Genomic DNA, 13,729 nt, shown 5'->3' on the forward strand with positions numbered 1-13,729 from the left:
GCGCGGAGTGAGACAGGGCGCAGGCTGCTACGATGATAACGGAAAATTCGTAGAATATGAGGATCACGCTGTACGGAATACACACAAGAACTGAGCAGAAATGGTTGGATAATACAGTCGACCCGCCAATGTTTACCATTTTGAATGCGATGGGGTTTAGTATATCATCAAAAAGGAATGCAAGGAATTCGATTAATATTCATGAGCCAAGGAGTGACATCATTGGCCAGGGCGATAATTGATTGGCCCTCGTTGACCCAACTGACAGACCGACCTGTCAATCAAGGGTGCGGCAGCGCTTTGATGTTCGCCAGCCTCGCACTTCGCACACTGCATGTACACACAAGTGAATGGCCGAATTCAGTGGAGCGGGTGCGTGTTTCGAATGGGTCTAACGCGAAAAAGTGGGGTCAACTAGGGGAGAATTTAACAACGTTTTCTTGTTGGATTTTACTCGGACAGCATGCCACAGCAGCATAGTCGTGGTGGAGAGGATGATGGACCACCAGATGAGACGAAGACGTATCATACGGAAGGGGAACAAGAGGAAAAAGCGAGCGAAAACGTGGTCGGACCTCGGGACTCTTTCGATCATTTGAACGACGTGAAGTCGAGCTTGATCGATGAGGGGGAATCGGTATCTCGAAAGGGCTCCAGTTCGCAGGTACACGACAATGGGGTTTTGAAACCCGATACGGCTTCTAGAACCGACTGATCCGTCCATGAAATGTGTCACACTTATGCTCTATCATCGTAAATGTGTACTAATTTTCACAAATTGTTTTTATGATCATTCCTAACAGAGAAATAAACGACTGGGCTCGGGATACGGCGATCATTCTAAGGAAGATCGACACAAGAAATTACACACGGCTAGTGACGGTAAGAAATGAAACCATACAACCTTACATGTCCATGAAAAATCTCAGTGGAATCGCTAATGACGATTTTAATAATTAAGTGGTGTCGTAAACGGAAGTCAGTCGATGGTATTTTATTATGAATTTTCCTCTAGGACGGCTGAATTTCTGTCAACTGAAATTTTTGTAAGAGTAAACAAAGTCAAACTAACGTTTCATGGCGTCGGCAGATGTGCTGCGTCTGTAAAGGCAGTGCTTCCAGCGGGACGCTTTCGCGTGCTGCTCGGGCTGGCGGCGGCTTTGCGTGCCGCGTATAATGGCCTGTCCTACCGTCCAACCGCAAATTTTTGCCTACTATAACCGTTTTCCTTCACCCATTCTCTCGTTCATTCAGGAGCCAAAATCGACCATCTCGCTCGATTCGCCCCTTACGGAAGTCTCGCTTTCATTGCAAATGCTGGATACCATAATGGATCTATGGTCGGTGGACCTGGGGTGAGTTTCTTCTTTTTTGCGTAATCATAATTCCCTCGTCCTTATTTTGCTGCTGTTATCAATGTGTTCGTAAATCACAGCCCGACCACATACGAAATACAGTACGTAGTACTGGAGTGGAGGAGTGTACTGTATACTGTGTACACAGGCGGGCTAGGCATGATCCCCTTTGTAATGCACCCCTCTCGTGTCGGCAAGAGGCAGCAGCGTACATTGCAGCACTGTAGTGCTCAGTACAGACCTCTCGCATGGCTGCCCTTCCATGCATAACCTTGCATGGCTCCCAAGCTGGAGTTACACATGGGTCTGTGTACACAAGGGTCAGATTGAAACCCCGACCTGTGTTCGCAGGAATTTGTGATTGGTCTGCTCCATGGCTGCGACAGGACTAAACTTTGAATCGTGGCCAAGCACCGTTATTTGAGACTGTCTTACAGTAGAGTGGAAAGGCACTGCTGTTGTGTTGACACATAAGAGCATTTACTATTACCAGAATTTCAGAGGAGAAAACGTGTACATTTTTGGGGGCATCATTTGTAAACTAATATTATTTCTAGATCCTGTGCTGCATATTTTTAGGCTTTTGTAGGCAATGGATGACATTGATGTACCGAAGATGATAGTTACAGAAGTCAACCAGAAATTTTGAAATGAACTAAAAAATAAAACATTTATTTTTCCTAGCAACAGAATGAAACATATAATTAGATATTTATGTGAGCTGTAGACCATTTTGTTTCAGTGCTTTGCCAATGTCAACAGATTTAACTTCCAGATTTTTTTTCTGTTTGTGGATTCAGAGCATGGTGTAATGAGCATAATATTGAAATTTGTAGATCTTTGAATTTTGGTGGCATTTTGAAAATATGTTGAGGAATGTTTTGTAAAGGATGTGGAAAAAAAAAACCCTGAGAAATTCAGATTGAAACTATCTTCACAAAAGTTTGTGAGAAAGTGACGACTGTGTCGGGAGATTTCCACAAAATGCTTTTGAAAACTGTCGTGTCTGTTATATTATGCTCTTGACCCTATTGACTGTGTGTGTGGGTGCATATGTCCAGAATATATGTTATCATTTAATACCCTTATCATCCTGTTCTCTTGTTAAAATTCTCTCGATACCACGCAGTCGATCAGATTCTTGTCCTTGTAATAGTCTATGGTTTCAGCTATTTTCCACCTCATTTCAGTGAGTTGACTGAATATTCAAAGGGAATCTCTTTAATTACAAGAAAGCCTTAAAAAAAGGGGGCCTTCAGTACAGCTGTGCATGCTGGAAAGTTTATCAAACCTGCTGCAACATTATGGATATTTCAGAAGATATAAGTGTACGTTGTTCAATATTGTATACGTGACCGAGAGAATATTTGGGAATGTATTCTATCGGCACATTGGATATTTTCATATCATTCATATCACACAAAAGAATGCAAGTAAGTGTTGATCATTTTGACAGACATTGAAGCAAATAGTGAAGATGTCCATTGTACATAGGTACATTTGTATCTAAGAAAGTTTTATAGGGCCTACATGTAGTTCTGCACCATCAAAGATGGTTAAAATATGATTTTGTACACATTCTATATGATTGGTGGCCATCAAAATAATTACCATTCCAAAAAATAGAAGAAAAAAGAACAGAATGGATACTCAGATATACATACAAAAGCTATCATGAATTGATAAAGTTAAATATTGATATTGTAACCATTTCTTTGTTCAGTAATCAAATTGACAAAAAAATTAATTGTGTAGAAGAAATACAACTGATAGGCCTACATTGTACTCCATTTGCTTCCCAGTACATGAATTGTGTAAATGTGTGTGTGATGCTCTTATCTATTGCAGTTGAGTACCATGCTGTTATTTTATTGTTTTTTTTTAATGCCTGCAAATCTGAGATTAAACTCTGTACATAGTACAAAATCAAGACGAGAGGATGATCATTGCACTGGTGATGCAAAAATTTTGATAATCTTTGCCAAGGGGCAGATTGTTGAAAAGTGCTGTTTTTTCTTTGTAATCACAGTATGATGATCTGCGCAGGTTAATTAATGCAATGGATCAGCTAAACCTTGTGTCAGTATAACAATTTAGGGGCATATTTGTGTCTTGATAAAGTCACTCATCGATAAAGGTAAAAATTTTGATTCAACTTCAAGGTGATTAGCATTTCTCTGTGATATATGATCGAATGTTGATGTGCACAGTTACAGCTATTTCATCGTCTTACTCAGGCCTTTTGTTGCAAACAATTTTGTTTTTCTCTTTTGCTTTGTACCTGCCAGCTTTTCCGTCAGACAATGTCTGTGCCTGTAGGGCATGCTCCTAGATCATTTCTGAAGAGGGTTGGTTATTTGAATGTGTTTTGCATTTTCAAAGCAGATCAGTAATGAGCAGATGGAATGGAAGAAAAAGGGAAAGATGGAATGAACAAAAATATTCAAATCAAGTATAAACCAAGCATTTCTCATTTCAAAAGGGGGGTTGAAGGCAGGTGCTCATGACTTGGGTACTATTGTAGAAGTGCGTGTGGTGACATTTGAAAATAAATCGGAGTAAAACAAACAGACATTGTCGCAGAAATGTAATCAAACTGCAACCATATTGTACATGCTATGGGCCTACATTGTACATTCATGAGATACCATTTTATATGCAACTATGCATATGGTACATTTTGCCATGTATTTACTCTCTAGCAAATTTAGTGAGTCAGTCAAAATCAGTGTTCTTAATTACTCAAAAATTTGCCTCGGAAATAGCAAATGTGCTGTATATCATCTTCAAGGCTAGAAATAACTAACTTTTCCTGTGGAAATCAATCATGCATTTTTTCCCCCCTCATTCTGTTGCTGTGGTCTTGATGGTGATTTCAACCACTCATGAATTTGTTTTACAAGTTTTGATTCATAAAATATATCCACAAGTATGATGACTTACACAGTACATATGCAATTTTTTTATTTGTTAAACTCTAAACCACCATCCTCCATTGCTGTTCGTGATGTTCTATAAGGTGTGTAATTTTTGTGAATTTTTCCCCTTCTTCGTGACATTGTGAAATGGATTACCGGTAGTTAACCTTTCATTTTTCCCTGTAGAGCCTCAAATGTTCCTTTGATTAATATCTCTGTGAAATGGGTAATATGAATTGGCCTCTTATAAAATGGTAGTAAAATGCTCATCTGAGTGTTCAAAATTTTAGTGTTCTATGACTGCACTGCATGCCTATTTTGGAAGCAGGTGGTATGCCATTGCTGCATTGTGTACGCCTCTTGCCTGTTTGTGGCGTTACCATGGCAATTAACAAGTTAGACTCATGAGAATGACAGTTGATATGGGGTGGGGTGGTGTAGTCCATTCAGAAATGTTGGACCATGTGCAAAAGTATCTTGCAGAAAAATTGGTGATTGGCATTTCCCCTTCGTCTGAGGGCTCCTGGTGAGACAAGAATGTTGATTGTAGATGTTTCTCGGCAGCCGAAGCAATATCAGATCATATTTGTGCGCGTGCGTTCAGAAAAGAGAGAGATAGACGGAGGAAAAAAGAGAAGATAGAAAGAGAAAAAGTAAGGATAAAATTCAGGGAAAAGCATCTGGTCAACACACCGATAGCCTGTTGACGAAACCCAAGATATGATTGGCACATGTACATAAACTTCCAACCAGGTTTCTCCCGAAGCAGAAACCCCCAGAAGCTCTTGCCCGGCATTGTACCCTTCAAAAATCCATCCACACAGCTGAGACGCAGATGCTTCGCATGTGTATTGTATTCAATCACAGTGAAACACAGGACGGAGCGATGCATTTTGTTCTTTCCGATGCATCTCATACACACACTTCTTCCAGTGATCCACCAGAGTTTTTTAGATTTTAAATGCAGTCCAGAGTGATGCCTGTGTCGTAAAATGGTACAGGATCTCAACAGCTTCATAGGTGATGAACATAGCTTTACTGAGTTTTAGAATTGAAAGTCTGTAGAGGAGTATCTTCCTAAGAAAACTGAAATTTGTTTCCAGTCTTTTTTTTCAAGTCTGTGAATGCTGTAGTCTTAGCCTCACTGAAAGAAGTCTCTGCCAGAAGTGCATTGTAAAGTTTTCCTTTTGATGTTGAAATGAAATGTCAGTTTGAAAATGACTAAAATGAGGATGAAACGGGAGACAGAAAGAGTTGAATTGTCTCTTAACATCGGGCCATTCCTGGTGAGGGAGGATGATTTGTGGCAGTGCTTGATTGATCATGGAATAGTGCGCAGAATCACAAGAGAACAGCTAGTAATCCGTATGAAAAATGTTCTTCTTTGTTTCCCGGCCTTCTTGTGCATTCTGCAGATGTCATGCATTTTCCATGGAATTGTGTCATCTAATGAAATGCTAGTTGGCCTAGATACAAAATTACACAAGCTGATATGTACATTGTACCATTTCTGCAGCTTCTCTCTATTGTAGAATGAAACTGTTCTTGTTACGTGATGTTGAACATTCGAAGGGAGTTAGGGTGAAAATGTTTAATTGGAATTTCCTGTAGCTGTTATTTAAAATTCCAGCTTCTTCAGATGTGGTTAATGCTGCATGATGTTGTAGTGGTTGGCTTTGATATGCTCTGGCAAGCAGTAGGAAAGCAACTTTCAATTGTTGATAGAAAACTGCTCCTCTACAGACTTTTTTTCCCTCAAAAACTTGGTTCAGTTATGTTCTTTGTACATGGAGCTGTTGAAATCTTGCACTATATTTCATGGTACAGACATCACTCTTGTCCATACTTTAAAATCTAAAAGATGAAGCAATGTTGAAACTCGGGTGGATTACTGAAGGATGTGTGGTGTGCATGAGATGAAGAATAACATGGATTGTTCTTTCCTGTGTTTCACTTCGATTGAATTTTGTTTCACAAATATTATACAACTTGTTGATTCTACTTTTTATATGGGAAAAATCAAGACTACAAGATTTTAGGAACTTTGTCATCATCGTGAGAAAGAAAAAAAAAATCACAGTGTATGTGCCATAGCTCCAGGGCTACATTTGGTCTTATGGAGACATGCAACTGAACTATATTGCTACATTTTTTTTTCTTTCTGAACTCTGTAATGATAAGATACTTCTACTCATTCTGTGTGTTTTTTTTTTTAGTACAGCTGCACTGCAGTTGATGCTGGAAGCCACATGTTGAAATATATCAGATGAAAAAGGAGCTGATCTTCTCATTCTTTCATCAGTCTCCAAGAAAAATGCCTACAATTTCATCTGCTCATTTGAGAATTAGACAAGGAAGTTGCTTACATTTCAATATTTTCATTGCCTTCTTGCCATTACATGTAGGGTCCTACAGTGTAAACAACAGGCATAGGCCTGTAAGTTCTGCATACCCTTTGTTGAATTTAATTGGCAGTCCATTTCCACATTATTTCAATTAATTCCATTTGATTTTGAAGTCTTTCTCTGTCATTGTTTTTTCCAAGAGTAAATTTGTAGCAGTGAGATGATGTAACCAAAGCCACTATGGCACTAGTATCAACTGATTGATGCTCACAAGGGACATACAATGTACCCTGGGTCTAATCAAAATTGTGCATGATGAAACATATAGATAAGATTGCCTGTGTTCGTAGAATGCATTATTTTGCACCCTGTGAATAATACCTGACTAGCAGGTCACAATTGCCTTACTGCAAATGTTGTGCCGCAAGCTACGTTGTATGAAGGTACAGATGTTGCATTGTAGCATTGTATAAATTTGTGTTTTGATGAATGTACACAACGGCCATGGTACTGTAGTTCTGTTTGATGTACAATGATCCAAAAGATTGCAGCCCAGATGGGTTATTTTCTGGAAGAAATCTGTGTAAAGGCTTGTGAGCATACACAATAACTTTCTGTGCATACTTTCAAATGTACAAAGAAAAGCATACCAACAATAATTTTTGGTTGTTATTGTTTTTGTGGCATTATGCATGTTGGAGCTATGCATAATTGACATGAATTTCTCCAGAAAGTTTATGCACCCTTGGACTGTGCTAGATTGAAATGGGGACCAGCCTTTTTCATAATTCCATCAAAGAAAGAGTACCCCCAATATTCTGGTAGTATGTGTCCGGGCAGTTTTCTTCTCCCCTTCCTACCCCCCCCCCCCCCCCCCCCCCCCCACCAATAGCTTTCATTCTTTAGTTGGCCTGGCCCCAGCTTCCTATTGCTTGGAACCCCAATATCCAAAAATAATCCAATTACTCATCTGATTGACATGTGTGAGTCTTGAGGGGAATTTACGCGGGGAGAAAATTTCGCCGTAAACCTGAAGGAACAATGCGCTGGCCAAGCAAATATTATGACAGGAGGGGATATATTGGATTTGTGATATTTGTACTTGATGTTCTCCCAGAGATATCGATTGTTTATTTACAGTGATTTGCCTCATTCATTACACCCTTATTGCGGGACAGAGGCCATGCTATTCTTATCTTTATCTACCATACATCGGTTGTACATTGAAGAGGATAATAATTTCTTCATGAGTGTACTACTGTACATTGTACATGTGCCCATCTACTTTGGTGTTCTATTATTATTGGTATTTATGTGTTGCAATATGTTTCATGTGTAATATTTGAAGTGTTGATAATTCACCTTCATCATTTCATATGGACATTAGGATGTGTATACAATATATGGATATATACACTGTATATGTGTAATATATATATTTTTTCTTTTTTTACCTACAAGACAAAATTAGAATTTACATGAAAGGAGGCAGACTGGTTTGTTATTGATCAGTATTTGAGTAACTTGTCATTCAGTCTTCAGTAAGATTGTCACCAACTTGCTAATAATTGTATATTATATAATAGGTTTTATATGTTTTATTAGAGCTTGTACCAAAGTCGGTCAATATCGATTTATTATTTTCTGCAGTGCTCATGCAATCTATGTTTAGGCCCCCTTTCTTCCAAAATTAAAAAAAAAAAGAATAGAAAAATTAGATTAAGACTGGTTGAAAATGCAACACAGCATGAATGTCAGTATGCAAAAGGCTATTCTGTTTGTTTTTTTTTTCATTATGTCATTGTACTTTGTACAGTACAGGGAAAAGTGTCAGTAAATGTGCTACCAATGTATCACGTCTTCGTCAATTAGACCATGAAATGAAATATCACAAGTTCATGACTACAAATGTAGAATGAGTCTACCAGTAAACAGCTGTATGAACCGAGTCACTTGTATTCCTCTTAAAAATCCACTATTTCATTTGATACCATGATTTACGAGACAGAACTCTCTCTGTCAATGAATACTTCAAAGTAGTTGACTGATAATGAGAGCTTGGAGTGTAGTGAAGCAGGGCACTATATACACGTTGTAACACAGATAAAATGTGTAGTGCGAACACATATACCCTGTATGATATATTCACATTTATCTTGGTCACTTGGGGTTTTTTTTGTACCCCAAGTACATACTGTAAAACGAGGAATGTTCGCGTGCATTTTAATTTTGTGAATTTTGTGAGAGCCATGATTCGCGAAATTAAAATGCACATGAAAGTTCTTCTCTACACTATATGCATTGAATGTTAGAGGCAACTCGCAATGATTTAATACCGCTCTGCGAAAAAGGCCGTGCGCTCCAATTTACGAAAATTTCATGCTGCGAAAATATCGTGTTTTACAGTACTTTGGACTCTTTCACTTCATGGGGGGGGGGGGGGCTAAGACATAACTGTACAAGTGGAGAAAACATCTGGGAAGTGCTCTTCATGAGCTCTTAACAGGAATGTCACTGCATATCAGTGTTCATGCACCCACATACTGAATAGTCCTTTGATTGGAACTCTACGACATTATAGCTTAGACAGCTAGAACCTCTAATTAGATAATCAATGCATAGTGCAATGTGATGCATTCCACTTTGTAAAAGATGGGGTCAGGGAACTTTGAATAATGGGGTTTTTAAACCCTTGATGCATATGTTGTTCAATAAAAACCTGCACGCTAATGAGACAATATTTGGGTTCGTACATACACTTTGTACATCAGTATGTACACATCATGGGAATTGGATAAAACATACTCATATCATGTTGTTTGAATATAGACTGACATAACCTTTGAATGTCTAGTCAGGTTTTATGTCTGTGTACCGGTACTCTCCCTCATTTGCATCTTTTGAAAGTATTGTAGAATTCTCTGTTTCTGTCCATGTCTAAATTGGTGTGCTGTTGAGGGGAAGACTTTCTTAATGTTTGTTAAAGATATTCAGCAATCATTTCTAAACATTTCATTTTGCATTTTTTGATACGCATCATAAATGTATGCTCATCAACTTAAGATGAAATGCAATTTTGAGTGGAATGACACTACCAGAAAAGAAAGGACATCAAATCATATTTAGTGTGGGGATTAGTATCTTGATGGATTATCAATGGGGTAGTCCAATACTAGTCAGTGATTGGATAAATATGACCATGTGATACTAGACCATTAGTAATGTCTACCTATCAGCAGAAAATTCTGTGAGAAGTTTTCTTGTAAACATACACTTGTATTTATAGCAAGATAGAATATTTAGAATAGCAGTATGGGACAAAATGTTTGGCTACACACTGTGTACACAAGGCACAAAGACATTGAAGTGTAGTTATGCATACAAATGTAGCTAGCTACATAGCTAGCTAGCTGTTGATTTGTCAGCAATGCTGCAAACATTAATACTATGGAAAATTAAAGTTTTAGGTACCATCTGTAACTCTAATAGTGCTTGACTTACCTGACACATAGTGCATGTACACCACCTCCAGTACAAAGTGTACATAACACGTGATAGTTTTTGTTGTATTTGGGAGAAATATACAATGTTCAAACCTCAGGGTATGAAATTCTACTTCAGTGAGGCTGCAAGTCCGTCTGTTGCATTTCAAACACTTCTTTCAAACCCTTAGATGTGACTGGATATGGCATATGTGTCCATCCTTTTGGTTTTAATAGAGCTAATGGAATTTAAAGAATGTAAGTTGAAGTTGCATCACTGTGTATCACTGTGTTTCAAACAGATCATGGACCTGTTTACTTACACAATATATATTTTGCCTTCGGGGTGAGGTGTTCACCTATGAAAATACAGTGGGAGTCAACGTTCTTTATTAGCTGATGGATGAAATTCATACATTTATATTGATGTATGGTACTTCTAGGTATGATCTCCTTTATTTATTCTTTTGATGTTGTTAACCCCAGATATTAGTTGCTTAAACCTTGTGGTATTCATGTGTTTTTGTTTGTATGGTACAGTATTGGTGACATAGAACACATTATTAGATGCTATTTGAAAAAAAAAACAGAAAAGGAAAGGCTTTCAAAAAATTATATTTTCATGATGCAAATATTTTGTGATCAGAAAATGATGCTGGTATGAATTCTATCCCATGCGGGGCATATCTGTGCACAGCTGCAGACACCCATATCGCCTCCATAAGACAATATTGAACAGGAAAGTTGTGTAACTGTGATTGGTTTTCTTCCGAAGCCTCACTCTTATGGCACAATTGTACAAATGGAGGTCATCTTCAGAGGAGACAAGGTTTGAAGGCCCTCCAGAAGGGGATTCTTTGCACTGAAGTCTTTATTCATTTCTTTGTGAACAGCAGACTTGGAGGAGTTCGTGGAACACTCCTTGTTTCTTACCTGTGAGGAGTTGTTCAGCTTTCAGTACTGTAAAACATGATATATTCGCGGCATGAATTTTTTGCGAATTGGAGCCGACGGCTTTTTTTTGCGGCATGAAATTTTCGCGAAATGCCACTGGCATTCAATGCATATAGTGTAGACAAGAATTTTCGCGTGCATTTTAATTTCACGAATCTTGGCGCTCGCGAAATTCACAAAATTAAAATGCACTCGAACATTCCTCGTTTTACAGTAATCTGTGGCTGACATCCGTTGCATTTGTACGTCTTGTTCATGCTGGCTTGCTATATAATCGCACAATGAAACATTGGCTCTGAAATATTTAGACAAGAGTTAGAATAGAACTTCACAAAGGTTGGGTGGTACATTTGTTTTCAATTACAAAACATGATAGCAACCACAACAACAACCTTCTGTTAAATGCAGGGGTTGAAGACTGGTAGACTGGAGCCATTTTTGTGGGAAAATGTTGCATGGTATAATTAAAAGAGTGTGGTTAGATCTTTTCACACTGCAAGGGAACTTGAGCTATTACCAAAGTTTCTGATTATTCTTTTTTTTTTTTTGGTTTGTTGCACATCTGTGAATGGTTGGGCAGTCTGATTTCAGCTTCAACATTATGTAAATGAGAACATGGCCAGCTAGTTGCCATCAGTGTTGCTCGTGGATGTGAGGGGGAATCTACATGTAACCATCACGTGGAAGTCACAGGATGAAAAATGCGAGTTTTTCTAAGTGAGGATTCTCAAAGCAAATCATGATGGCAAATTTTCTTGTGTCGTAAAAAAATCAAACTATTTTGTGCAGTTTTACACAAATACCGATGTGTTGGCTCAGTGAGTAGAGCGGCTGCCCTCACAATCGGGAGGTCGTGGGTTCAAACCCCGGCCGCGTTATACCAAAAGACGTTAAAAGATGGGAGTTGCTGCTGCCTTGTTTGCCGCTCAACAGTTGAAAAGGTTAGAGCAACGTCGATCTGGCGCTGCTCAGTGGCTGCCGGGCCCACGATCAATTGGGCAAAATGAATTTCCATTTTTGGACAATAAAATTTGGAGTTTATATCCAAAACAATTATTATTATTATTATTATTATTATTTTGTTCATGATGTTGCAGAGGGCTCATGCCACAGCTGCTATGTGGCACCTTTTAATGTAACATTGCAAGTTTTTGTTTTAAATGGCAATATTTCACTTGTCAGTGTGAATGGCCCTTGGAAGTCATACAACGTGGTCTTCGGTATTGACAGGAAGTCAGAAGAAACATGTCAATTAAAGTCCCATCCTTCTGGAAGGTTTCCAAACGGAATCGTCATTATCTTGTCTGTTTTGTCCATTGCTTCCGGAAAACAATGTTCCTGGTAGTCCCCGCTCCTCTGCGCAAGAGGAAGAATGAAATTAAGATTAGTCCTGTTCTCATTCTGGGAGGGATGAGGTACGCTTCTACTCACCTTGTCTTGTGTCGTTGGCTTTTTGCGCACTGCCCATCCAAAAACTGCACATTGCATTATTAATTCATGCAAAAACCTCCAATGAAACTTTTCCTACCCTTCACCTCTAGGTATCATGTAGGTCCCAAGGTACAGAAAAAAAAGCATGTTTCAAACTACAAATTATCCGCAAAATTCACCTGAACATATGACAGACATGATACATCTATTGCCATAGCTCTGTTTATTTGAAAAAGGGACACCCACAAAACAAACAAAAGCCTATTGTGGTTTCTTATGGACACATATCCCCAGTGGAGAGTTTGCTCCAGATCAACTTTTTACAGACTGATGGTCTACCAAATCAGATAGCAGTGTCCAGGGGCAACAATTTCTCTGGCTGTGTTTTTGTGTTTCTGTAGGCAAATTGGATTTTTTTTCCCTTTTTGTTGGATTGCTGGATTTGCAGTATCATACATAATAATAGGATGGATGATGCATGGAAATGTATGCTAGGTATTGCGAGTTATTGATTTGCATTTAGTCCTTATCATTTAATATGACGTTGGCTCTGAAGCACTGGTGCAGCTTGATGCGCGTTCATATCCTGGAATATGATTCTTTTGGTTTTGCTTTTAAACAGATTCTACAGCACTTTCTGTATATACAGTGTACACTGTGATAAACTGTATGTTTCTGAATGATTATGCGATGAAGTGCCCTAGCTGCTAGTGAATTACTATCCATCCTCTGACACCGTGTACTTTGAGTAGGGGGTAGTTCAAACCTCTTTATTTTGTCTGTTTTCTATTAAAATTCTTGCCCTTCAGGTATACCCCGGGGAAGAGATAAAACAAATTGGGATGGAGAAGTGATGCGGGGAGGGCAACCAACGACGGAATGTTTGAATTTTACTTCGCGAGAGTAAAATAAGTTCATTTACTGCACATAGAAGTGTAGTAATTGAATTGTCGGAGGAATGATACTGACATTTATGTTCTTTTGGGAGCTGTTGTGTGTGTCTTGATGAGAGATGTTATTAATTTTAAAGGGAGAGGGAGATGATGATAGAGACTGGAGTAGAGAGAGAGAAAATGAGAAGCAGAAAAAGAGCATAGAGAGATGTTGGCAGATATTAGGTTTCACGAAGCAAGGGGAAAAGTCAAATAACACATTAGTTTCATTTATTAAATATATTTATTGGGATACGGGCAAATAAAAGGAGGGAAGAAACCCACCGGAGAGATGGAATGGCTGGAAATTCA

General features: G+C 38.6%; 1 protein-coding gene across 1 annotated transcript in view; it reads left to right on the forward strand.

The window, feature by feature from the left end:
* The first annotated feature begins 388 nt into the window (after positions 1-388).
* The window catches only part of LOC139717311 (transcription factor 7-like 2), a 143,872-nt gene continuing 130,531 nt past the window's right edge, over positions 389-13,729 (forward strand). The window contains exons 1-3 of the mRNA XM_071628802.1: positions 389-664; positions 804-882; positions 1,255-1,355. Of these exons, the coding sequence (XP_071484903.1) occupies positions 464-664; positions 804-882; positions 1,255-1,355 (381 nt within the window). The 5' untranslated portion in view covers positions 389-463. The remainder of the gene's footprint in view (positions 665-803; positions 883-1,254; positions 1,356-13,729) is intronic.

The sequence above is a fragment of the Diadema antillarum genome, unplaced genomic scaffold, assembly GCF_040938485.1.
Source record: "Diadema antillarum isolate AM-2024a unplaced genomic scaffold, OU_Dant_1.0 scf00000074, whole genome shotgun sequence".
NCBI classification, from domain to species: Eukaryota; Metazoa; Echinodermata; class Echinoidea; order Diadematoida; family Diadematidae; genus Diadema; species Diadema antillarum.